The sequence below is a fragment of the Callorhinus ursinus genome, unplaced genomic scaffold (genome assembly GCF_003265705.2).
Source record: "Callorhinus ursinus isolate GAN/ISIS: 27379988/994484 unplaced genomic scaffold, GSC_fseal_2.0 scaffold6, whole genome shotgun sequence".
Lineage (NCBI taxonomy): Eukaryota > Metazoa > Chordata > Mammalia > Carnivora > Otariidae > Callorhinus > Callorhinus ursinus.
The window spans coordinates 30,514,181-30,541,688 of NW_027397068.1; the positions used below are offsets into that span (position 1 = coordinate 30,514,181).

Sequence of the window (27,508 nt, forward strand, 5' to 3'; positions counted from 1 at the left end):
TTGGGTGTTGAGTTTGATAAGTTCTTTATAGATTTTGGATACTAGCCTTTATCTGATATGTCATTTGCAAATATTTTCTCCCATTCTGTCGGTTGTCTTTTGGTTTTGTGGACTGTTTCTTTTGCTGTGCAAAAGCTTTTTATCTTGATGAAATCCCAATAGTTCATTTTTGCCCTTGCTTCCCTTGCCTTTGGCAATGTTTCTAGGAAGAAATTGCTGCGGCTGAGGTTGAAGAGGTTGCTGCCTGTGTTCTCCTTTAGGATTTTGATGGACTCCTGTCTCACATCTAGGTCTTTCAACCATTTGGAGTCTATTTTTGTGTGTGGTGTAAGGAAATGGTCCAGTTTCATTCTTCTGCATGTGGCTGTCCAATTTTCCCAACACCATTTGTTGAAGAGACTGTCTTTTTTCCATTGGACATTCTTTCCTGCTTTGTCAAAGATGAGTTGACCATAGAGTTGAGGGTCCATTTCTGGGCTCTCTATTCTGTTCCATTGATCTATGTGTCTGTTTTTGTGCCAGTATACTGTCTTGATGATGACAGCTTTGTAATAGAGCTGGAAGTCTGGAATTGTGATGCCACCAGCTTTGCTTTTCTTTTTCAACATTCCTCTGGCGGTATTCGGGGTCTTTTCTGGTTCCATACAAATTTTAGGATTATTTGTTCCATTTCTTTGAAAAAAGTGGATGGTATTTTGATGGGGATTGCAATGAATGTGTAGATTGCTCTAGGTAGCATTGACATCTTCACAATGTTTGTTCTTCCAGTCCATGAGTATGGAACGTTTTTCCACTTCTTTGTGTCTTCCTCAATTTCTTTCATGAGTATTTTATAGTTTTCTGAGTACAGATCCTTTGCCTCTTTGGTTAGATTTATTCCTAGTCATTTTATGGTTTTGGGTGCAATTGTAAATGGGATTGACTCTTTAATTTCTCTTTCTTCTGTCTTGTTGTTGGTGTATAGGAATGCCACTGATTTCTGTGCATTGATTTTATATCCTGCCACTTTACTGAATTCCTGTATGAGTTCTAGCAGTTTTGGAGTGGAGTCTTTTGGGTTTTCCACATACAGTATCATATCATCTGCAAAGAGTGAGAGTTTGACTTCCTCCTTGCCGATTTGGATGCCTTTTATTTCTTTTTGTTGTCTGATTGCTATGGCTAGGACTTCTAATACTCTGTTGAATAGCAGTGGTGATAGTGGACATCCTTGCCGCGTTCCTGACCTTAGGGGGATAGCTCTCAGTTTTTCCCCATTGAGAATGATATTCGCTGTAGGTTTTTCATAGATGGCTTTTATGACATTGAGGTATGTACCGTCTATCCCCATTCTCTGAAGAGTTTTGATCAAGAAAGGATGCTGTACTTTGTCAAATGCTTTCTCTGCATCTATTGAGAGGATCATATGATTCTTGTTCTTTCTTTTGTTAATATATTTTATCACGTTGATTGATTTGCGGATGTTGAACCAACCTTGCAGCCCAGGGATAAATCCCACTTGGTCGTGGTGAATAATCCTTTTAATGTACTGTTGGATCCTATTGGCTAGTATTTTGGTGAGAATTTTTACATCCATGTTCATCAAGGATATTGGTCTGTAGTTCTTCTTTTTGATGGGGTCTTTATCTGGTTTAGGAATCAAGGTAATGGTGGCCTCATAAAATGAGTTTCGAAGTTTTCCTTCCATTTCTATTTTTTGGAACAGTTTCAGGAGAATAGGTATTAATTCTTCTTTAAATGTTTGGTAGAATTCCCCTGGGAAGCCATCTGGCCCTGGGCTTTTGTTTGTTGGGAGATTTTTGATGACTGCTTCAATTTCCTTAGTGGTTATAGGTCTGTTCAGGTTTTCCATTTCTTCCTGGTTCAATTTTGGTAGTTGATACATCTCTAGGAATGCATCCATTTCTTCAGGGTTATCTAATTTGCTCGCATATAGTTGCTTATAATATGTTCTTATAATTGTTTGTATTTCTTTGGTGTTGGTTGTGATCTCTCCTTTTTCATTCATGATTTTGTTGATTTGGGTCATTTCTCTTTTCTTTGATAAGTCTGGCCAGGGCTTTATCAATCTTGTTAATTCTTTCAAAGAACCAGCTCCTAGTTTCATTGATCTGTTCTACTGTTCTTTTGGTTTCTATTTCATTGATTTCTGCTCTGATCTTTATTATTTCTCTTCTCCTGCTGGGTTTAGGCTTTATTTGCTGTTTTTTCTCCAGCTCCTTTAGGTGTAGGGTTAGGTTGTGTATTTGAGACCTTTCTTGTTTCTTGAGAAAGGCTTGTATTGCTATATACTTTCCTCTCAGGACTGCCTTTGCTGCATCCCAAAGATTTTGAACAGTTGTGTTTTCATTTTCATTGGTTTCCATGAATTTTTTAAATTCTTCTTTAATTTCCTGGTTGACCCATTCATTCTTTAGTAGGATGCTCTTTAGCCTCCATGTATTTGAGTTCTTTCTGACTTTCCTCTTGTGATTGAGTTCTAGTTTCAAAGCATTCTGGTCTGCAAATATGCAGGGAATAATCCCAATCTTTTGGTACCGGTTGAGACCTGATTTGTGACCTAGGATGTGATCTATTCTGGAGAATGTTCCATGGGCACTAGAGAAGAATGTGTATTCCATTGCTTTGGGATGGAATGTTCTGAATATGTCTGTGAAGTCCATTTGGTCCAGTGTGTCATTTAAAGTCTTTATTTCCTTGTTGATCTTTTGCTTAGATGATCTGTCCATTTCAGTCAGGGGGGTGTTAAAGTCCCCCACTATTATTGTATTGTTGTCAATGTGTTTCTTTGCTTTTGTTATTAATTGCCTTATATAATTGGCTGCTCCCATGTTAGGGGCATAGATATTTACAATTGTTAGATCTTCTTGTTGGATAGACCCTTTAAGTAGGATATAGTGTCCTTCCTCATCTCTTATTACATCTTTGTTTTAAAATCTAATTTGTCTGATATAAGGATTGCCACCCCAGCTTTCTTTTGGTGTCCATTAGCATGGTAAATGGTTTTCCACCCCTTCACTTTCAATGTGGGGGTGTCTTTGGGTCTAAAATGAGTCTCTTGCAGACAGCATATTGATGGGTCTTGTTTTTTAATCCAGTCTGATAGCCTGTGTCTTTTGATTGGGGCATTTAGCCTATTTACATTCAGGGTAACTATTGAAAGATATGAATTTAGTGCCATTGTATTGCCTGTAAGGTGACTGTTACTGTATATTGTCTGTGTTCCTTTCTGGTCTATGCTGCTTTTAGGCTCTCTCTTTGCTTAGAGGACCTCTTTCAATATTTCTTGTAGGGCTGGTTTCGTGTTTACAAATTCCTTTAGTTTCTGTTTGTCCTGGAAGATTTTTATCTCTCCTTCTATTTTCAGTGACAGCCTAGCTGGATATAGTATTCTTGGCTGCATATTTTTCTCGTTTAGTGCTCTGAATATATCATGCCAGTCCTTTCTGGCCTGCCAGGTCTCTGTGGATAGGTCTGTTGCCAGTCTAATGTTTCTACCATTATAGGTTACATATCTCTTCTCCCAAGCTGCTTTCAGGATTTTCTCTTTGTCTCTGATACTCGTAAGTTTTACTATTAGATGTTGGGGTGTTGACCTATTTTTATTGATTTTGAGAGAGGTTCTCTGTGCCTCCTGGATTTTATGCCTGTTTCCTTCCCCACATTAGGGAAGTTCTCTGCTATAATTTGCTCCAGTATACCTTCTGCCCCTCTCTCTCTTTCTTCTTCTTCTGGAATCCCAATTATTCTAATGTTGTTTTGTCTTATCATATCGCTTATCTCTCAAATTCTGCCCTCGTGATCCAGTAGTTGTTTATCTCTCTTTTTCTCAGCTTCTTTATTTTCCATCATTTGGTCTTCTATATCGCTGATTCTCTCTTCTGCCTCATTTATCCTAGCAGTTAGTGCCCCCATTTTTTATTGTACCTCATTAATAGCCTTTTTGATTTTGACTTGGTTAGATTTTAGTTCTTTTATTTCTCCAGAAAGGGTTTCTCTAATAACTTCCATGCTTTTTTCAAGCCCAGCTAGTATCTTTAAAGTCATGATTCTGATCTCTAGGTCTGACATTGCACTAATGTCTGTATTGAGTAGGTCCCTGGCAGATGGTACTACCTCTTGTTCTTTTTGTTGAGGTGATTTTTTTCATCTTGTCATTTTGTCCAGAGCAGAATAGATGAATGAGAGAACAAAATGCTAACAGGTTAACAATGTCCCCAGAAAATATACTCTAATCAAATCAGAAAAAGACCTGAAACCAGGGGAAAAAGGAAGGAAAGAAAGAAAAAAGAAAGAGAGAGAGAAAAAAAGAAGAAGATAAAAACAAACAAAAACAGAACAAAACAAAAAAAACAGAATATGATCAAATATGATCAGGCTGTTGCATAGATCAGTGCCACACACTAGATTTTGTTTGTATTTTGGTCTGTTAGAATAAAGTGCCTCCTAAAATTTTAAAGAAAGAAAGACTTACATATGTACACAATAAGGATTGATACGGTGAAGGGATGGAATATGACTGTAAAGATGAAAATTATAAAAAAATTTAAAAAAGGAATTGATAAGATGTTTGAAAAAAGAAAGAAGAGGATTAAAAAAAAGGAAAGAAAGAAAAAAAAAGGGGAGAGAATGTGATCAGGCAGGAGACTAGAACAAAGCCATACAGTAGAGATTTAGGGTATATTTTGATATGTTAGAAGAAACCGTATCTCAAAATTTTAAAGAGAGAACAACTTATATATATATATGCCAAAAATAAGGGTAACTACTATGAAGGGATAGAATATGACTCTAAAAATGAAAAATAAAATTTTTTTTTTAAAAAAAGGGATTGATAAGATGTTGGTTGAAAAAGGGAAAAAGAAAAATTAAAAAAAAAACAGTTAAAAAAATTAACTTTGAAAGACTAATGAATCATGGTAAAAAAGCCATGAATTCTATGTGCAGTGTTCCCTTCCTGGTGTTTTTGAAAAAGATTCCCCAACGTGGCCTTTCCTGGATGTCTCTCTCTCTAATATCACACACACGTATACAAACACATTCTAAAGACTTTATTGTACATTTTTTGACATCTGTATCTCTTAAGGCAGTTATTATATTCCATGTGGTGTTTTGCTTGGACTTCTGTTTGCATATATGTTACTAGATTGAAAATTATTGGAAGGTAGAGAAATCTCTTAGTTGTTTTTATATTCTCAACAGCCTAGGATAGTGCCTTGAAGGTAATAGGCACTTTTAATAGGAAGGGAGAAAGTGTTGCTATTCCATAACTTAAATAGCACCTCTTCCATTGAAAAAGATTTGTTTTTAGGGCGCCTGGGTGGCTCAGATGGTTAAGCATCTGCCTTCGGCTGGGGTCATGATCTCAGGGATTGAGATTGAGCTGGGATTGAGCCCCACATCAGGCTCCCTGCTCAGCAGGGAGTCTGCTTCTCCCTCTCCCTCTTACTCCCTCTGCTTGTGCTCTCTTGCTGTCTGTCAAATAAATAAATAAAATCTTAAAAAAAAACAAAGATCTGTTTTCTCAACAATAATAGGAAACCCTGTGCGGGTGTTTGGTTGAATTCCATCGAGGGACTGTGGTAGTTTGCTTTATTTAATTAATTAATTTATTTAGTTATGTTAGTCACCATACAGTACTTCATTAGTTTTTGATGTAGTGTTCCATGATTCATTATTTGCGTGTTTTTTAAATAAAAATTTTACCATGCTGGATATAGTGACTATGTACTTCAGTTTCTCAATTGTTAAATGAACTTAATAGGAGTACGTAACTACAGAGGTTTGGGGATTAAATGAGATCATCTCTGAGTATACAAATACATTACCCCAAAACTTTATTGAGTTTTTATTATTAATAATCACAGACTTCACAGGGGTGAAAGACAATAGCAGTCTTTTATTTTTATGATGTGTATCATAACCTATAAGACCTTGCATTCTCTGGGCTGCCATGTTAAAACTTTATAAAAGCTAGAAATTTTATGAGTTAACAATGGCAAGTAATTATTCATTTAAGAATTAGTTTCTTGAATTTGATCAGAAGATGGACCTAACTTCATCTGTTGCTGATTATTATCATAACAGAATGTGCTGTTGGGATTTTAGCCAAGACACTAAGGTACAATAGTGTGAAATTCAAAAGTGACATTTGTCAAGAACCAGTTAGAGGCTCTAAAACACGTAAGGACACTTACGGGTCAAGGAAGAACATTTTGTGAGGATTCTTCCAGAAAATTACGCTATGGCTTCTTTTACCACATGGGAGAAGTAGAGGTGCATGCTCCCTCACTTGATATCTAGTGAGGGGAACTTGAGAGGGACCATTTAGAGATTTAAAGAGTTCTCTTCAGTTAGGGGGCCCAGAGGACTGGGGTCTGAATCCCCTAAGAAATCCAACAAGGAGAGAACTATAGCTGGCTAACTGCTCCCATCGGCAAAGCTATCAGGCTCCCTGCTCAGCGGGAGGAGATTATGACTCTGTCCCTTTTCATGACCTCTTCTCCCCTTCCCTCACTGCCATACTCTCTATAGTAGGGATGGGGAAGAGAAGCTGGGACAAGGAAGGCAGACGCCATCATAAGTGGTCCTGCCAAAAGACCTGTCTGATCATGTTTGAAGCTGACTCTCTTCTCAGATGCACTTTTGTGGGTTCTTCAGAGTCTCACCTCAGAGACCTTCTGGCTCCACTGACAAGAATAATTCATTTTCCTCCTGGCTTTCTTGCTGTTACTTAAAAACCCAACTGTTGTAGCTTCATTGTCCTTGTAGGCAGTATATCTGGGCAGGAATCAAAACAGCTCCAGACTGCCCCTCTCCTGCACTTGGCCTACCTCTGATGTACAGGAAACATTCACATTGCTTTGGCCTGACAAATGTGGGAGCGTAGACAAATTCTAACACAATCACCTCCAAATGATTATAATTCTATTTCCTCCCCCTAAGCGTTAACTACTATCCTGACTTCCAGTGGTCATCATTTCTTCAGTTCGACCACCTAGGCATGCATTCCTAAATATAACTCATTTTTTAAAAACGATTTTATTTATTCATTTGACAGAGAGAGACACAGCGAGAGAGGGAACACGAGCAGGGGGAGTGGGAGAGGGAGAAGCAGGCCTCCCGCTGAGCAGGGAGCCTGATGCAGGGCTTGATCCCAGGACCCTGGGATCATGACCCGAGCTGAAGGCAGATGCTAACGACTGAGCCACCCAAGTGCCCCAATATAAGTCATTTTTTAAAAAATTACTTTCTTCCCGTAGACTAGAAATTTCTTAAAACCATAGATAACAGGTTAGAGACTAATAGTGTTTGGGTCATAGGAGAGTGATTTGATTAAGAATGCAAACTTCTCAAGAATTCAGTTAAACACAAATCATTGCTGTGCTGGTTATAATTAGTACTGGCAAGTCCTTTGAGCTGTGGTTCAGATTTGCTTCTAATTTATTCCAACTCCCTCCCATTCCAAAAAGTAATAGCTTTTTTTTTGCACTAATATTGTTCTAAATATGTATTATATCCTATGGGATAAGGACAAATGCACTTTGTCATATCATAATGTCCCTTTTGTCCCTCTTTTACAGCATGGGTAAGTTCTCTGTCCATGGGGATGATTTTCTTTTGCTGCCCAATAGCCAGTGTCTTCACAGACATGTTTGGTTGTCGGAAGACAGCTGTTGTGGGTGCTGCTGTTGGATTCATTGGACTCATGTCCAGTTCTTTTGTAAGGTAAGGACTTGGCTCTTCATGCTGCTTTTCAAGAACTGTTAGATACCATAGAGTCGTTCCTTCAGAAACTGCTGTTTACAAGGAAAAACCCTCCTTTTCATTGCATAAGCTTTAAGCAGTATGATTTAAACAGAGTTATCCAGAGCAGCAAGTCAGAGCTTCATAGTTTGAATGTTTTTGCTTGCAGCTCTCTCATGTTTTTCATTCAATTTCGTTTTTAACCCACTGGTCAGAAGCTACCAAGCTTTCAGAGGTGCACGGGGAAATGTGATATAAATTCCAGGTGTCGAACCCACTTTCCTATAGTTCAAGTTCTGCCTTCTTAGGAGAGCCTTCTTTAGCAACTCCAGGTCACATCAGTATTCCTGCTCAGAATCCTTTTTGCACTAACATGATTGTTATTTACTGACTTACACTGCACTTCTTCAGTTGTCAAACTTCAGCAGTTGGAACGAGCTGTTACTGAGGTGAAAATTTAGAAGTAAAAGAGGCTCAGTAGCCGTGAAAATGCCATCGTTTGTGCTTATGTGCTTTACTCTGTAGGAGAGATATGAAGCTAATATCACCCAGCATTTAGTATTTACAATAGTGTGCAAGAAAGTGTTTCTTTTTTTTTTTTTAAAGATTTTATTTATTTATTTGAGAGAGAGAGAGAATGAGAGATAGAGAGCACGAGAGGGAAGAGGGTCAGAGGGAGAAGCAGACTCCCCGCCGAGCAGGGAGTCCGATGTGGGACTCGATCCCGGGACTCCAGGATCATGACCTGAGCTGAAGGCAGTCGCTTAACCAACTGAGCCACCCAGGCGCCCAAGAAAGTGTTTCTGATTTATACCCATGGCTGTCTGGTTTTCCAACTGACAGCTTTACAATACTGTGGAATAATTGTTCAGATATAGATGTTCATGATGATACTGTGTTGTCAGTACTATTTTTAACATATGCTTTGAAAAAGGCAGAGAAATGTATAATCTAAATAAGATAGCACTTTAAGAAGTAAGTTGCAGTTACGAGGAAAAACTGAGGCAGAATGAATAAAGTATTATTTATATTTTGTTCTATATTATTATTTGAGGTAGATGTCTTGTTTCACTAAGCAGATTATGAGAAGGGCATTTTCACATTTTTAATATTTTTTTTCACTAAGTACCTGGAACATATAGCTGCTAAATATGATATGGAATAGAGTAGAGATTCAGTAAAGGGTGATCAGAATGAGGTAAAATTAATTTGGGAGAGCCTAGGAGTGACTCTTGAGACCCTTTTGGAGATTGTGCTAGCTGTGGGTGACTAGAGGGGGAAGGGCATCTTAGAGAGAGGATTGCCAACATGCCTTGATTTTATCAGATGCTAGAGTTCCTTATGATTACCTTAGCATATTGCTAGACTAGTATTATTGTTCAAAATTTAATTATTAACCAACATTATCTGTGTTAGTTTCTAATAAATAATTTGCCTTTACTACTGATATATAGCTTTTTGAATGGACTTTTCAAAAGAAAAAACGTCAGTTTTCTCTTACTCCTTACCTTAATTGTTTCAAAGAATGTAATAATATGATCTTTGACCTTCATAAGAGTTGTGTAATTATTTTTGGTTAAACTATAAAATTCTTAATCCTTTATTACTCTTTTGAGGTCTATATGGCCTTAAAACTTACAAGGTGGGATCACTAATCACACACTTCATGTAGTCTTTCTGCAATCAGAGTATCATTTCTTGTTATCTTGCACAACACTGAGAACTGCGCAATACAGGGGCGAAAGTTGGTGTACAGCCCTTAGGCCAACAAAAATGAGGTACAACTGCTTCTCTGTGCAAATGTTTCTGACATAACCTTGGGGAGAAAGTTTCAAATGCAGCTTTTCCTTTGAATAGATTGCTTGGTAAGTGCCTGGGAAATCTCAATAAAAATAAAATAATGAGTTTTCATTGTAAAAGTATAATTTTTGAAAACTTTTATTGAGACAAGGTTTTTTGTTAGTTTCATCACTGTTGGGTTTGCTGAAGCCCCTCCCGGCACTGTCCTTTCAGAGCTGTGCACAGCACAGCAGTTGCCGCCGAGGGCTGCTTGGCTCACCTGAACTCCATGGAGAGAGGAAGGAGGGACAAAATCTCAGATGGCCTTCCTGGTCATTTTTCACACACTTGAGGCATTTTATTATCCATTCAGGTTGAATTAGCATCTTTTTAGTGTCCTATTCTTGATGTATTAAGTTTTTCACCTCTTTTTGGTAAGTCTTTATTTGTATATGATAGGCTAATGAACTGAATACCCATTTTGCTATGAGGTTTTATTCTGCCAAGCACTTGCTACAAATAACGACCCGCTCCTCTCCATCTTTTTCATCTTTACACAGCTCCATCGAGCCTCTGTACCTCACCTATGGAGTCCTGTTTGCCTGTGGCTGCTCCTTTGCCTATCAGCCTTCACTGGTCATTTTGGGCCACTATTTCAAGAAGCGCCTCGGACTGGTGAATGGGATCGTCACTGCTGGCAGCAGCATCTTCACAATTTTGCTGCCTTTCCTATTACGGGTCCTGACTGACAGTGTGGGCCTCTTCCACACACTGAGGGGCCTCTGCATCTTCACGTTTGTTCTCTTTCTGGCTAGCTTTACTTACCGACCTCTTGTTCCAAATGCCAGAGACAAAGAGAGTGGAACCAAAGGAGGCAACAGATTCTCCCTGTTTTCCAGGAGGAAGTTTGGTCCTCCACAAAAAGTTTTCAATTTTGCCATCTTCAAGGGGACCGCTTACGCGGTTTGGGCAGTTGGAATACCACTTGCACTTTTTGGATACTTTGTGCCTTATGTTCACTTGGTGAGTATGCTTCTTTGGCTTTGCTGGTAATGGATATTACTATTTCATACAGGAAAAGTTCTTAGAAGAGCAAGATAGATCACACTGAAGTTGGCCTTGCTTTAAGCATTATCCTGGTTGTAATTCAGGGACTCTTGAAATTCACGGTCCCTTAAGACAAGGTCAACATATCCAGCAGATCATTAAATAGAGGGTATGTTTCGTGGTATGCATTGGTATTTAAAAATTGCCAAACCTAAATAAACAGAAACAACTTTAAAAAAATTTTTTTTAAAAAAAAGGAAGGCTAAAATACTAGAATGGATGTCATCAATACAAAAACTTAATAGGTCACGTTTTCTCTAAGTAGCTTACAAATCATAATCAGGGACAAAGATGGTACAGCGATTTTGCCAACATCAATTACTTTTTGACAAAAGTGTATAGGAATGAGGTAAACTGTAAAAGCTAATGGCCTTGGCACAAAGAAGCATTACATCTACTTGTGGGATACTTCTGGGAAAATGGGAATTCTTTTCAGAAGAATTATTGAAATGAGAGAAATGGTAGCAAGTTCCAAATGTGGGGAGAACAAGGTTTCCCAGGAAATTAAGCACTCAAGTGCTCAAGCAATTTATATTGTTTACTTCTATCTCAAAGGCAAATTTAAGCCTCTTGATACTGATACAAGAATTAGCAGTATCTGAAGTATTTGCCCCAGCAAAATTTGCTCAAAGTGCTTATTTATGTTTCTTCCTTTTTTCTTACTGTTGTGGCTAAAAATGTATTTACAGTTCAACATGGTTGATAAATGATAAAAATGATGCTAGGATACACTTTTATCTGTATACTATGTGTATGAACTTGGATCTTTTCTAGCTTTTAGTCTACTTTTGGACATTCATGCAATTTTAAAGTTATGGTGGAAGTTGGTAACAGCTCAAGGAATTCTGGGCTCAAGGAGTCAGCTAGTAAACTATGTCATCAACTCTTTGTGGGTTCCTATGCTGAATTCAGAAAGGAATTAAGTCAAGGAAACAGGAAGAGGAATGGTAAGCAGTCCTGGATCTAAGAATAATTTTGATTTCTCAATTCCTCTTATTCTCATTTTTGTACAAGTGTTGGAAGAAGCAACTGGGATGATCAATGGGAGGCAGGGAGAAGGAATAGTTTTTAGTACTCTGAGTCACTTGGCATTTTGCAGAGACTGAGGTACTAGGTAAAATGCCCTAGTATGTGACCCCTGTCACATATGTAGTATGTGGCTACATCTTGACCTGAAAGTTCATTTTCACACTTTTAGGAAGGCATATCTAAACCATCTGAAGCTATTTTTTGTTTAGAATATAGATCCATTGTTGGAAGGGTCTACTTTATCAACTATCTTTTCTGTAGCTTTTATGGTTAAAACATTTGTGGTGTCCTTCTCAAAGATGAGAAGATTTTTAAAAAATTTTTCTTTGGTGCTACAAAGTGAGCACATGCAGAGAAATCAGTATCTCAGTTTTGTTAATACCAGACATTTGCCTAAAGACAAGGGGTGGGTGACTGTGTAGGTATTTCTGGTAACATATTTATAATTTGTAAAATAATTTCACATCTGTTATTTCATCTGACCTTCACAAAAAACCTGTGAAGTAGGCAAAATAAACAGTATTAGCCCACATTGTACAGGCTGGAAAACAGATCCATTATTAGCCAAGATGTTAAGCGACTTCTGGTTCCCATTCAAAGATGTTAAGTGAAATGACTCTGCCTAAGGAAATTTAATAAATATGTTATTGGTCATCGTCGTCTTCTTAAAGTAAATCAAATTTCATAATGAAGGATGAGTCAGACAGTATTATATTATTGTCATCAGGAGGCTGTAAATCAGCTAGTACACAGAACAGTAAGGTCTCTGTTAACTCTGATAACAAACCAGGTCTTTTTTCTGCTTTCTCTCCTTCCAGGCATGTTTTAACAAAGGTGTTGATATTTTTCATTTTTGCTTTTCTCTTTGTCAAACTGGTAGAGCCCTGAAAGCCATGTTGGAGAGGAAACACCAGACAGCTAAATGCCACGTGGGCTGTTTAAATCCTGTGTTTGATGGGTGCACGGAGTCTGTCACTGTGTTGTAAATTACAGTTTGGATTATGGATACTTAACTTAATCCAGGCTTCATGGATCCAGGCTTCCCTTTAGAGGAGGAAAAGGTGTCTCCCATCATCTTTCCAAACACAAGTAGATGATGTTCAATTCATATTAAACCCTTTATTGGGTGTTGAAGGGAATACACACGGGAGGTATAAGAACCTATCGAAGGAGCATAAAATCTAGTAAATGTAATAATAAAAGCTGTTATAGTTGGTAAGTTTTACATACGTTATCTTATTTAATCTTCACAGCAGTGGAGTACTTGTGATGTAACATCTTCATTTCACTGATGAAAAGACTGCGGAACTGAGAGATTTAAAAACTTGCCTGGGGTCACAGAAATAGTGGTTGGTAATTACCGGTGTGGCACTTTTATTCCAGAGGCAGTGTTGTATCTTGGGTAAAGGTAAGGGCTCTGCAGTTAAGACAGATCTGGGTTTTGTCCCTGACTAGTTGCAGGACCTTGAGTAACATCTGTGAGAATCAGTTTCTTCATCTATAAAATAGGGATAAACCTAATTTTGTAGAGTTGGTGTAAGGATTAGAGAAAATGTCTGTAAAGCATCTATCCAGTTCTGGTATAAAAATGAGAGTTATGTTAATTTAAAGACCATGTGATTGCCAATTGAGTGGTTTTTAAGTGAGGGCTATAAAAGAGTCAAAGGAGAAAGATGATACCCATTTGGAAAAGTGGTTAGTAAAAGCTTCACAGGATTGGAGTTGGGCCTTGAGCATGAAATTTGGTGTTAAATTCAGATTCTTACTTAATCAACTAGGGAACTAATTTATCTAGGTCTTCTTTGAAGATTCAGAAGTACAATGAAGTGATTAAGTTAAAAATTCTGAGATTTTTGCCTGTTAGACTATACATGATGATTTGAAAGAGAATATGTATGCTTTGTGTCAGTCTTGCTTTTAAAGCAGGGTTGGAGGTTTTGTCTTTTAGTAGTTGACTTTTTTTTTTAAGATTTTATTTATTTATTTGACAGAGAGACAGTGAGAGAGGGAACACAAGCAGGGGGAGTGGCAGAGGGAGAAGCAGGCTTCCCGCCGAGCAGGGAGCCCGATGCGGGGCTCGATCCCAGGACCCCGGGATCATGACCTGAGCTGAAGGCAGATGCTTGACCAACTGAGCCACCCAAGTGCCCCTAGTAGTTGACTTTTAAAGATGAGGAATCATATTGCTTCCTGAAAGCTGTCACATGATCTCTCTTTTAGGCCTACCCACTTATAATCTCCACTGTGAGGGTACAAATCTTATAGATCAATTTAGGTGAAGCCCAACTTTCTAAATAACCATTGTTAGTAGCATCTGCTTCAGTTTTTATTATTTGCCCCTTTTGCCTGAGAGTCATTTTGCTTTGTTTCTGGGCTACATCTTTATGGCTTCTCCTTATCCAGTTTTTCTTCATTAGTTTCTAGAAGCATAATACTCTCTCAGTTTTCCTCCTACCTCTCCATCACCCCGTAGTATCTTTGCTGGTTCCTTTTTCACCCTGACCCTTAATATCAGTGTGTCCTAGAGCTTCTCTTATTCTACTTATTCCACTGGTGATTTCATCCAGTCTCCTCAGTTCAAACATTGTTATATGCCAGTGACTCTAAATTTGTATTTCTCACCCAGACCTCTTTCCTAAATTCTCTACCAGACTTTTTAGAACCAACTGACTACTTAATATTTCCACTTGCATGACTGTTAGGTGTTTCAGATATAACATGTCCAACCCTGAAGTCCTGGTCTTACCCCTTCACAAGGCTGCTCTGTCCCTAGCCATCCCTGTCTCAGGAGGTGGCAATTTCATCCTTCTTAAGTAATCAGGCCCAAAACCTTGGAGTCATCTTTGGCTCTTCTTCCTTTCATACCACACTCCTGATCCAGTCTGGAAATTCTGGTGGTTCTCCTTTCAAAATATATCCAGGATCTGACCACCTTTCATCATCCTCACTACTAGCCCATAGACCAGGCCACCATCATCCCTAGCCCGGATCTGTGCACTTGCCTTGGAACTGGTCTCCCTGCTAACTTCCCTGCCTGCTGTAGTCTGTTCTCTGTATAGAGGCCACCAGTGTTCTTTCAACACATAAATCACTCTGCTCAAAATCCTTTGTGGGCTGTCCATTTCTCTGAGAACAGAAACTCCTGTCTGTAAGGTACTCTATCATCTGGCTCCTCTCCCTGTCTGCTCTCATCTTCTGTCTTTGCCTCCCTTGCTTCTGCCACACTGCCCTGTTTGCTAGTCATCTTTTTTAAAGATTTTACTTTTAAGTAATCTCTACACCCAACATGGGGCTTGAACCCCATAATCCCAAGATCAAGAGTTGCACACTCCTCTGACTGAGCCAGCCAGGCACCCCGCTATTCACCTTTTACTGAGGCATACCCTGACCACCTGGTTAAAACTCCCTTCTTCCCTCTCCTCCCTCATAGCATTCCCAACCCTGCTCACACTGCTTTTTTTCTTTTTCCATAGCACCTAATACCTTCTAACATATTGCATAATTTATTTTTATTATGATTATTTGCTGTCTCTATGTATATCTCTGCTAGGATATAAACCTCATGAGGCTAAGGATCTTTTTGTTTTGTTCAGTGAGAGATCCCAAACACCTAGCACAATGCCTAGTGCACAGGTAAATCTAAAGCAACACTCTATAAGCAATACTCATTTTCTCACCATTTCAGTCTTTAAAATTCTCTATTTGATGCCATAATGATTTTTTACATTTTACACATTTATACATTTTTCACATTTTATAGGACCTGATGGTATTCATATTCATTAAACAGTTAATAACTCTGCAAACCTCAGAATAATTAACACTAATGCCGTCTGTTAATGGAGTAAAGAATTGATGTTTTGCTTTGACTCACACCTTTATTTGCATATGTTGAAATTGTCACCCTAAATTGTTGAACCTAAATTAGCTGGTAAGGGTCCTATTATGATTTTTGTATCAATTAGAAAATAAGTTACTATGATAGATGATGAATAGGAATAGAAATCTGAACTTGAAGAATCTTACCTTTGTGAGGCTACACTTGGACCTTAGCTTTAGCCCATATTTATCAGGTGGTTGTGACAGGTGGAGAGTGTTGTCTGATACATTGAGAGTACATTTCTGCTAGTTTAACCTTACCTCCAAGTTCTGGAGCATCTCTTTGGAGAAGCCCTTGCAGACACTAGCTCCAGGGATATAGGGCGTAAGAAGAAACGGGCCTGAGTTATATAATTGTCCTGTAGGGAAGAGTCTTTAGCACACAAAGAACACTTGAGGGCTGTACATCTCTTCTGTATTAGCCCCCAGACTGCCTGTGCCACCGTCCATTTTCCTCTGTGCTTTTCCTGCTTTCCGTTCCCATTATCTGTATCTAGCTTTCTGCCTTCCTCTGCTTGCTGGCAGCTCACTTGTAATTGGGAAGTTCATATTCCCTTGTAACAAATTGGAGAAAAGCTCAGTTAATGGTAGGTGGTGCCTACCATTTGGAGGCAGAATTGCAAACATGGACAGCTGGTGTGCAGTTATGCAATCCAGCTGTGTCTGCATCCGTGTCAAATCAAACGGATTCATTCTTGGAGTAACATGGCAGGAACAACTGCAGCATCCAAAGCTCCGAGCATGGTTTCAGATTCTGCCCGGCCAGGCCTCACAGCCACGCAAGGGTTTGTTTTAAACTACCAGTTTCTTTTATTTATTTTATTTTATTTTTTAAAGATTTTATTTATTTATTTGACAGAGAGAGACACAGCGAGAGAGGGAACACAAGCAGGGAGAGTGGGAGAGGGAGAAACAGGCTTCCCGCAGAGCTGGGAGCCTGATGCGGGGCTCGATCCCAGGACCCTGGGATCATGATCTGAGCTGAAGGCCGACGCTTAAGGTGGCGCCCCTACCAGTTTCTTTTAAAGAGATGTAACATTTATTGACTACCCACATTTTTATTAAGACTAAGTTTACAAGAAGCTCCCACAAACATTATCTTTCAACGGAGTCTTGGGGCCACACTGTGAGATCGGTGTGATGCAAGGCTCATACCTAGGATAGCCGGGCCTTGAGCCCAGCTCTTCTTCAGAGTGTGGCTTTTTTTTTTTTTTTTTTTTAATGTTGAGACTAAGCATCTTCTTCTTTTTTTTTTCTTTTATTTGAGAGAGAGAGAATGAGAGATAGAGAGCACGAGAGGGAAGAGGGTCAGAGGGAGAAGCAGAGTCCCTGCTGAGCAGGGAGCCCGATGTGGGACTCATTCCCGGGACTCCAGGATCATGATCTGAGCCGAAGGCAGTCGCTTAACCAACTGAGCCACCCAGGCGCCCCCAGAGTGTGGCTTTTAAATAAAATATTTACATACCTGCAAAGATATGACAGTAATTTAGGAGTTGAAAGGGATTATACGGGTGATTTAAGTGCACTTTTTTTTTTTTTTAGACTAGTAAAGGAACTATGGCACAGAAAGGGTAAGCTGCTTGCCAAATGTCACAAATTTAAAAAAGCAGCAGAACCAGCATGACATCCGAGAATATCAATGGAAAATAAATGGAAGCTTATCGTAGCCTAAAATGGAAATGTAGTAGGAACACAATTTTTAGAGGAACGAAAAAGTTTGCTCATGTAACATTAACCCTGGTCAACTCCTAAGATTCATTTCCTAGTCAGGGGTTGCTTTGCCATTTTGACACATTCCAGTTCTTCAGAGATGCCATTAGCAGTTATACTGGCTTTGTTGTCTTTCTTTTGTGGACCTGTTTGGAGCTCAAGGTCAAGGTTTTTGTGTCCCTGAGAATACAGTCCTAGTAGAATCCTTGTAAACCAAAGGTTATTGTGTGTTGGGCCAGAACTGGGCTGCTGGGCTGCTAAGCTGATCTCTCCTGCTGTATTTCTCACTGATTACGGTAAGGTTCTGACAGGAGAAAAGCCTTGAGGTCCATTAAATATCCCCAGCCTTGGGGAGGATGGATGCCGTGCTTTAGAAATATTTTAAAATTGATTTATGATAGAATTATATAGTCTGAAGAGTTTCCCTGTTGATCTTACTTGCTCTATAATCAGATTAAACCCAATATGAAGTTAACATTTAAATTTTGTTTTTAGTCTAGAGGCTAAATGGTGGAGACTAAATACTAGGGGCTAATGGTTTCATTTTCTCCCTTTTTCTCCTTGGTTTTGGTTTATTATTCTAATTGTGTTGATTGTTACTTTGACATTTATTAGCTAATGCAGAATGTTTTGGTACTTTGCAGAATAAAGTGTAATCACATTGTTTTTTCACCAAATTTTCTAATTTAAGTACAGTTGACCCTTGAAAAATGCAGTGGTTAGGGGCACTGGACCCCCATGCAGTTAGAAGTCTGCAGATAACTTCTGACTTCTCAAACTTAAATACTAATAGCCTACTGTTGACAGGAAGCCTTACTGATAATAGTTGGTTAAGATATTTTTATGTGATATGTATCATATACTGTATTCTTACAATAAAGTAAACTAGAAAAAATAAAATGTTAAGACAATTAAAAGAGAGGGGTGCCTGACTGGCTTAGTTGGTAGAGCATGTGACTCTTGATCTCGGGATTATGAGTTTGAGCCCCATGTTGGGTGTAGAGATTGCTTAATAAATGGAAATTTATTTATTTATTTATTTAAAAGATTTTATTTATTTGACAAAGAGAGACACAGTGAGAGAGGGAACACAAGCAGGGGGAGTGGGAGAGGGAGAAGCAGGCTTCCCACGGAGCAGGGAGCCCGATGTGGGGCTCAATCCCAGGACTCTGGGATCATGACCTGAACCAAAGGCAGATGCTTAACAACTGAGCCACCCAGGCACCCCAATAAATGGAAGTTTAGAAAAGTATAAAAAAATACATTTACAGTACTATACTGTACTCATCAAAAAAAATCTGTGTATAAGCGGACCCACACAGTTCAAACCCATGTTGTTCAAGGATCAAGTGTAATTTTTATTTTATTTTTCTATTTTTCATTTAAAAATAGGCTTATAAATTTCTTTGACACAAGGATATTTGTATAGTGGATTAATTTAAATATCAGGATTCGTCCATTGAGATTCACTATATTGATTATATATACATGTATAACACCTACATACATTTCTTGCAGGGTTTTTTGTTATGTAATCTGGAAATGTTTCATTCATTTATTTATTCGTTCATTCATTCATTCGTTCATTTCCTTTCCCAGCAAACTTCCAAAAAAGAATATGAAGGTATTTATTTCACACATACATTTTTAAAAATCTCCACACCCAGTGTGGGGCTTGAACTCACAACCCTAAGATTAGGAGTCATATATTTTACCAACTGAGCCAGCCCAGGCACCTCGCATACATACATTTATTATTATTATTATTATTATTATTATTTAGTGTCAGGGTTAGAATTTAGTGATTCATCAGTTGCATATAGCACCTAGTACTTATTACATCTCCTTAATGCCCATTACCCCATTACCCTATTCTCCCACCCATCTTCCCCTCCAGCAACTCTCAGTTTGTTTCATAGATTTTTTTTTAAAGATTTTATTTATTTGAGAGAGAGAGCAGAGAGAGCAGGAGCGGGGGTGGAGGGGCAGAGGGAGAAGGAAAAGCAGACTCCCGCTGAGCAGGGAGCCCGATGTGGGGCTTGATCCCGGGACCCTGGGATCTTGACCTGAGCTGAAGGTAGACACTTAACCGGCTGAGCCACCCAGGAGCCCCTGTTTCATACATTTTTTGATTCAATTCTCACAGCAACCTTTTATGAGGGAAGCTACACTGATACTGAATAGATTAAGAACCTTGAGGATTGGAGAGGTTTTATTTTGCTCAGGGTTGCACAGTAAGTGGCAGGGTGTCACTAGAATTAGAATGGTTTATTCCCATTATTCTGATGTTTTTTTTCTGATGTGTGTTTCTTCCTCTAATGACAACTCACTTGAACAGATTCAAGCATTCATTCATTTGACAGATACTCACTGAGGACCTGTTAGGTGCCATTAACATTGTAGGTATGGGGATGCGGTGGTGAGAACAGATACAATCTCTGCTCTCACAGAGCTTGATAAATAAGTAAACAAGGTAGTTTTCAAATAGTGATATTTCCTTTGAAGAAAATAAAATGCAATGGAAGGTGATGGTGGGAGGTCATTTCAGTTTGGGAAGTCAGGGACAACCTCTTTGAGGAGGTGACAGTAAGTACATTTTATTGGTGAAGGACAGAATTAGATATGTGGAAGATATTAAAAATAAGACTGCTTCCTATTGCCCTTGGGAAGCCTATGATAGAGAATCTCTCTAGTTTATAAGGCCAGCCAACAGTTGGTGAATTTTTTATCCAACTTATTTTTATCTGGTGTATTGAAATGTGCATGTTGAAATTGTAAAATTCTTGCATCGGGCCCAAACATTGCCTTTTTTCCAGATACTTTACTTAGTACTTATATCTTCTAAAAATACACTACTCTTCCTCAGTTCTCATGTGGTTATTTACGTTAATGATTAGACCTCTCCTCTCCTTCACTTTGTCCCCACTTTTTTCAGATTTTTTCCAGTAGTGTCTGTGCTTTTCTTGCTTTTCTAACCTTGCATTTATTTTCCTGCATATCTCAACATCTGCTGCAATTTGACTACTCAGGTTAGTGAAAATTTGCCCACTTATCAGTTTTGTGCCTCAGGGAGTATTCACCAGTATTATCCTACTTAAAATGAATAAGGATCTTGATTTCTGGCCACTTAGGATTCATTAATAGTGGAAGTTAAATAGCTACGGAACACTCATCAAAACAAGCTAGTTGGGGTTTTTTTTGTTTTGTCTTGTTTTGTTATTTTTTTTTCCTCTTTCAAAGTGTAATATACTAACATAGGAACTTGTTAGTACAGAACATAATACATAAGAAGCTTAGAAAGCTGATCATTTACAAATAAGAAAACTAAAACAGAGCCGCTGCTTTTAGTAAGGCACTAAGTTGTCATGCATTCCAAATTGTATTTAGTTAGACAAAAAGAAGTATTTGTAGATGATTCAACAGTAGCTTTTAGAAGTAATACATGGTTTATTCAGTCATGAAAATTATCCCTAGAATGTAGGTCCCAAACTGCTAAGAGATTTTGAATTAATGGGGGAGAAAGAAATCCACAGACCTCTTTTTTTTTTTTTATAGAGACACAGAGAGAGAGTACAAGCAGGGAGGGCGGCAGGCAGAGGCAGAGGGAGAAGCAGGCCTCCCTCGGAGCAGGGAGCCCAATGCAGGGCTCGATCCCAGGATCCTGGGATCATGACTTGAGCCGAAGGCAGACGCCCAACGACTGAGCCACCCAGGTGCCCCATCCACAGACCTCTTTTTAACTTCAGTTGAAACCAGCAATAGCGTATTTTTGTCAGGCCCTTATACTATATAATGTATTCAATGTAAGTATGGGAAAGCCTGGTGAAAACTGGATTTTTCTACAAATAATATTGGGGAGCTTTGTGTGTGAATTGTCGTGACACCTCAGGAAATGGTAAAGAATAAATGGGTAAAGTAGACTGGATACGTTAAAGGGTAGGGACAGAGCCCCTTTTCCTTCACTCCATCCCTAGCACCTGGCCTGAAGATTGCCTATACATGAACTATTGTTTCAATTTCTCTGAAGTTTACCTCAGGTTGCCTAGCTTAGGCAAACAACAGACATTTAAAAGACAGTCAGGGTGCCTGGGTGGCTGAGTCGGTTAGCGTCTGATTCTTGATTTCAGCTCAGGTCATGATCTCAGGGTTGTGAGATCAAGCCTCACACTGGGTTCTATGCTGGTCATGGAGCTTGCTTTAGATTCTCTCTCCCTCTCCCTCTGCCCTCCCCCCCAGTAAAAAAATAAAGACAGTTAACCAAAACTAGAATCTAGTCCCTAAGGATGTATTGCTGAAACATAATTTTTCTCTCTGAATGCACCCTTATTTCCAGATAGCCAAATCAAGACTAATTTATTTGTTTAAAGTTTTATTTAATTAATCTTTACACCCAGCATGGGGCTTGAACTCACGACCTCAAGATCGCATGCTCCACTAATTGAGCCAGCCAGGCACCCTAAGACTAATTTGTTTGTAAAACAAGTCCAGTTTTAACAAACTTGGCCTAATTGGGAATACAAATCAAAACCACAATGAGATACCACCTCACAGCAGTCAGAATGGCTAAAATTAACAAGTCAGGAAACAACAGATGTTGGCGAGGATGCGGAGAAAGGGGAACCCTCCTACACTGTTGGTGGGAATGCAAGCTGGCACAGCCACTCTGGAAAACAGTATGGAGGTTCCTCAAAAAGTTGAAAATAGAGCTACCCTACGATCCAGCAATTGCACTAATAGGGATTTATCCCAAAGATACAATGTAGTGATCCGAAGGGGCACCTGCACCCCAATGTTTATAGCAGCAATGTCCACAATAGCCAAACTATGGAAAGAGCCCAGAAGTCCATTGACAGATGATAAAGAAGAGGTAGTATGTATATGTACACACACACACACACACACCCACATGTGTGCACACACACAATGGAATATTATGTAGCCTTGAAAAATGAAAACTTGCCATTTGCAATGATGTGGGTGGAACTAGAGGGTATTATGCTAAGTGAAATAAGTCCATCAGAGAAAGACAGTTATATGATCTTGTTCATGTGGACTTTAAGAAACAAAACAGGATCATAGGGGAAGAAGAGGAAAAAATAAAACAAGACGAAATCAAAGAGGGAGACAAACCATAAGAGACTCTTGAGCATAGGAAACAAACAGGGGTTGCTGGAGGGGAGAGGGGTGGGGGATGGGGTAACTGGGTGATGGACATTAAGGAGGGCACGTGATGTAATGATCACTGGGTGTTATTTAAGACTGATGATTCACTGATCTCTACCTCTGAAACTAGTAATACATTATATGTTAATTGAATTTAAATAAAAAAAATACATAAAAAAAAACCCAAACAAACTTGGCTTAATTATTTACATAAACTCAGTAAGAATAGTGATTGACCATATAGGTCCTTTAAATTTAGTTTTGCTGGAACTTTTATAAGGAATCTCTAGACTAAACTTTTAGTAGCCTTTCTACGCCAGAATCCAAGCCAAATACATGCTATCAGACATGTCTGCAATACCTGTAGATTTGAGCAAATTCCTGTTCTTGAGGTTCCCCAAATATCCTGAGGTTCCTGCATCTGCCAGGAAATGACATTCTTGACTCATCTGGTAAGGCTGCTGGGAACTCTGTAAGCAGGGTATCTTCCTCATAGATTTCCTAATTTTCTACATACAGAGTTGCTTTCCTTATTTCCATCAGTCCTAATTATGTAGCGGAATTTTAACTTAGAAACCTTAGTCTCCAGTGAAAACTAAGTGGTAACCAATTGTGAACTGTTACACCAGAATTCTTTAGATCTATAATATATGAATACATTTCCTAATTTTTAAAAAACATACTTTTCCATAGGACATTCTTTCCATAAGGCACAAAGCATGTTTTCCAACAGACCCAAGTATCTTTAGTTTCTCTGCAATGAGAAGCCAAAAGCATAAACCTATATTTAGTACTCACTGCTTTAATATTTTATCTTATTTGGAAGTGACTTCACGGTCCAATGATTTCAATTTATCATCCAAGCAAAACTTTAAAGTTTCAGGTTACCACAGACTTTGAAATCTATACAGAGGGTCAGATGAGCCATGAAACTGAACAAGACACATTCTACAGTTTTTGCGGATGTTAGGATTTTTGGGACAATGCCATGAAGGCTTGTGCATATGAGACCTCTGACCATTTGGAGGAGTTCTGGCAAAAGAGGCCAAGCTGGAAGATAGTATTATAAGAAAGGGTTCTGTGGAGGGGCCATAGCTCTTGATCTGGAAGTTTGTACTGAGGCCAGGAAACATTACATAAAAGGATGAAATGTTTTTCCTCAGGCTTTGGGGGTCAAATTTGTTCCAGTGTTTAAGAATACAGCCCAAGAGTGACTCCAAAGGAATAGAGGGGGTTTGTCCCAGAGTGGGAAAGACTGGCTGCTGATTTCCAAAGAGGCATCCCACCAAAGGGAATGAAACTCTGACTTCTGGTCGCAATTTCTGTCAGGGCGTCCCACAGACCTGAAAAAAGACAGGACCTTATGCAGGGTGACTGACCCTACTGTCGCATCCCACCAAGGAGAAGGTCACAGCAAATGGCAATAGCAATCCCTGCTGGGGTGTCCCCTGCAACAGGGAAAGCCGGACACATGGTTGCCAAACCGAGTTGGAAAAAGAAGGGAGAGGACTCACCCCTCAGATGTGTGGAAATGTGTTTTGCCTGTTGGTCAAGATGGCGGCTGGATCTGTCAGAACAAAGGAAAAAGGAGGAGCAAGGTAGCTGAGAGTCAGCCAGTATCAAGAAAGGGTCTCAACTGAGTCTCTAAGGTATGCACATTCACCCTAGATGAGCTGTAGATGGAGTGGAAAGGGTTCCTTCACCCTCCCAGGCATGGGCAGTCCAACTTGTTTGCCCTCAGACCTTCAGACCACACCAGGGAGCCATCTTGGTCAGGGACCTTCAGTTGTCTGAGGAGTACTAGGGTTGGCTGCCAAAGGGCTGAAAAGAAAAAGGAGAGGGAGGGAAGGATCCCTCACCCTTTCAGGCAAGGATGGTCTGGTGGGTTCCCCATGGGGCTTCAGATCCTCACCAAGAAGTAACTTTGGCCTGAGGTACTAGAGTCCAGTCCACTGAGGGAAAGTCCAAAGAAATTCCTGGAGAATCTGGAAAGAGTCCAGGGCTGACAAGGGTCCCCATGCTGGCCACCAAATGTGGGGCATCCCAGTTGGGTGGGGGCCAGTGGCACAGGTGTGAATTCACCCAGGGCAGAACGAAGGAGATAGAAGTTTATTGAATACACCGCAAGGGAGCAGCGAGTAGGACAGCAAAGGAGGGATGGCCTTCCACAAGGTGGTGATGAAGGGCCACAGTTACAGGGCAGAGCAAAGGAGGGTGGGAACTTACGGAATTTTCCCTTTTTTGGTAATCTTAGGAACTGTGCCTGCTTGTAATAGGTCGGTTAGGGCCTAGGGCTATTTCAAGGTGGGTCACTTAATGATCCTGTTTGGGTCAGCTCGTGGTTGGTGGTTGCTGTGGGCCCTTTTGCCTTGCTCAAGTTTCCATTGCTCAAGCCTGTTGCCTAAAAGCGGCCTCTAGTGTTAATGCTTGGGATACGTGCTACAGCATGGATGAAACGAAGACATTATGCTAAGTGAAATAAGCCATAGGTCAAATACTGTATGATTCCACTTGATGAGGTGCCCAGAGTAGTCATATTCATAGAAACAAGGTAGAATGGTGGTTGCCAGGGGTTTGGGGAAATGGGGAGTTAGTGTTTCATGGATACAGTGTTTTAGTCTGGGGAAATGAGAATGTTGTGGGGATGGATGGTGGTGACGGCTACACAAGGTGAGTGTATTTAATGCCACCGAACTGTACACTTAAAAAATGGTTAAAAATGGTAAATACTAGGTGATACAAATTTTATTTAAAAATTTTTAAAAAGCTAAAACTTGGGCACAACCTTATCAGATAAAAATGCCCTCCACAAATTTCCAAAACACCCTTGGGATGGTACTGGCCAAATTGTGAACCAGCGTGCAGTATTGGTTTCAGATCAGGAAACTGATGTCCAAGATCTTGAAATCAGTAAGGAGTAGAGCTCATAATTCAGCTCCAAAGATTTTTTTCCCCCTGCTAGGCCTGGGCCTTCAACTCCCGTCACAAAGGTTTTCTCTCTGCTATGCCAACATCCTTAATCCAGACCACTCAGGCCTTCCATTTTCTTATCTGTCCTCCTCTACCGGTGTGGTCTTTTTCTTCCTGAATACTTTAAAACCACAAAACAGAACTGAACATGTTTAAAATAATGTTAATCAACCTCCCCCCCCCCGCCATCCACCCCAGAATTCTGAAATAGGTTTATTTCTTAAGAAAGGAAAAAAAAGGGGGGGTAGACAATCTCAGAAGTATATGGAAATGACATTAGTGGAAGGAAAACTAATCTAGGCCCAATCCTAACAATTTTTCATCATGAGTCAGATAAAATTTTTTTAACTTGATGTGATACTAGGGAGTGGGTTAGCAATTAGATAATTCTTAGAATTGATAGAGAAGACTCATCACTGTATGCCTTACAAAGCCTGGAAGAGAGGGGGCACATCCCCTTTTCTAAACAAATGCAAACATGGAAACACATGATACCTCAGAAGAGCCTTCATCACAAACCAGAATCCATGTGTGCAGAGCTGCTGCGGCCAGGGTGTATTTTCAGAGTGCTCTTTGAAGTGTTAGTCACATGGGCAGGCTGTGGACCGTGGCTGAGTCCTCTGGAGTCATCTTAGCAGAGGGGAGATGGTCTAACTCCTTCACAGACAGATACTCTTGTTTTTGTTTTTAACAAGAGGAGGGGTGGGCAGAGGCGGAGGGAGAGGGAGAGAATCCCAAGCAGGCTCCACACCTAGCACGGAGGGCTCGATCTCACGACCCTGAGATCATGACCTGAGCCAAACTCAAGAGTTGGAAGCTTAACCAACTGAGCCCCCCACCCGCCCCCAGACAGACACTGTCTTAATTCACAGTGCAAATTATCTGGGAACCAAGGGTCTCAGAGAGTGCTGAATCTGTGCCAGGAATGAGAGTCCAGGAAGGAGACTGTTTCGAATTAAATTTGGATTTAGGTGGAATGAATAAATTTAAATAAACCAACAGATTAAATATCTTTAATTGATCAGGAAGGATTAGAACAGTTTTTGACAATTTGTGAAATATCTGGCATAGAAATTGTCAGGGTCGCTAAACTTCAAGTTACTCCAAAACCCTAGTGATTTATTTTCTCTTTTAAGTTGAAGTCCACTTTCTAAAATTCAGGATTATTTGAATTGACATCTAAATCCAAATTGGTTTTGATTGATAATTCCTCTAGAACATTTTGCCAAATCGAGATCTGATCTAATTAATGCTATGTGAGGGATGGACTATTTATCTTTTCTGTTTTGCTTTTTTTTTTAATCTCAGGGAAATTATTTTTGTAAAAAAGGAAAAATAAATGCTTTTAAGGTTAGAAAATGTTTTCAAAATCAGATCAGGGTTTTTTGAGCCATCAGCCATCTTTCTTCCTTCTGAACTCTTCTGTTTCTGCTCCTTGGTGGCTGTTAAGTAACCTTCACTCTGGAAACTCTTCCCTCTGTTTTCTCAGTCCTGACCTTTACGAGTCTTAACAGGGCCACATGTGATAACACACCACAGAAGCCCATCGTGGCGAAATGGGAACACTGGCCGTTTAAGAAAACAAGCAGCGCCAGCTCCCTGTGCCTCCAAAAGCCCTGTCAGGCCAAAGGTCTGCTCCCTACCTGGTCAGCTGCTGAGGAGGCAGTTGGTACCTGCTCCATGGGTGTAGTCAACAACAGAAACATCTTTGTAGTAAAGCTGGGCTTTACTGGGCTGCCTGAAGATGGTAGTTCTTAAAAATGTTGGTAGGCAAAGAATTTGATGTTTTCACTTCAAATCTTAGCGCTGTTTTATTCTCAAAGCACAGTTGATCAAATTTAACAAGCTAAAGCGACGTTTGAGGCTGACCTAATCAAGGAGTATCTTTTAATAGCCATAAAGTTCTATTTCAACATTATTATGATGTAAAGGGCTTAATTTTATGTTTCCAAATCTGTGAGTGTAGTTTTCTTCCACCTTTGATCACCTCAGTGGGCTTGCTGGCATACAGGGCACATGTATAAAACCTTTCTAAGTGAATGCCCCACTTGTTTTAATTTACTTCCTTTTCTTAGCAGAAACAGAGAGAGAGAAAACACAGTTGCTTAAAAAAGACAGAAAAAAA

The 27,508-nt window shown here is 39.6% G+C and overlaps 1 protein-coding gene and 2 long non-coding RNA genes across 6 annotated transcripts in view; 1 reads left to right on the forward strand and 2 right to left on the reverse strand.

Moving 5' to 3' along the window:
* The window catches only part of SLC16A10 (solute carrier family 16 member 10), a 131,671-nt gene that overhangs the window by 76,583 nt on the left and 27,580 nt on the right, over positions 1–27,508 (forward strand). For all 3 annotated transcript variants that reach the window (XM_073893782.1, XM_073893781.1, XM_025864179.2), the window contains exons 2-3: positions 7,584–7,728; positions 10,086–10,548. In XM_073893782.1, the coding sequence (XP_073749883.1) occupies positions 7,584–7,728; positions 10,086–10,548 (608 nt within the window). The remainder of the gene's footprint in view (positions 1–7,583; positions 7,729–10,085; positions 10,549–27,508) is intronic.
* Positions 1–27,508, reverse strand: part of LOC112817179 (uncharacterized) — a 120,236-nt gene that overhangs the window by 51,969 nt on the left and 40,759 nt on the right. The window contains exons 3-4 of one of the 2 annotated variants that reach the window (XR_012378528.1): positions 23,097–23,167; positions 16,972–17,005 (exon numbers count right to left, since the gene is read on the reverse strand). This is a non-coding gene — a long non-coding RNA (uncharacterized lncRNA). Of the gene's footprint in view, positions 1–16,971; positions 17,006–23,096; positions 23,168–27,508 lie in introns of those variants that run through there. The other variant, XR_012378529.1, reaches the window with a different exon arrangement.
* LOC141372973 (uncharacterized) lies at positions 12,761–15,812 on the reverse strand. The gene is made up of 2 exons (XR_012378530.1): positions 15,688–15,812; positions 12,761–12,822 (listed from the first exon to the last, which is right to left on the reverse strand). It is a non-coding gene; the product is annotated as an uncharacterized lncRNA (long non-coding RNA).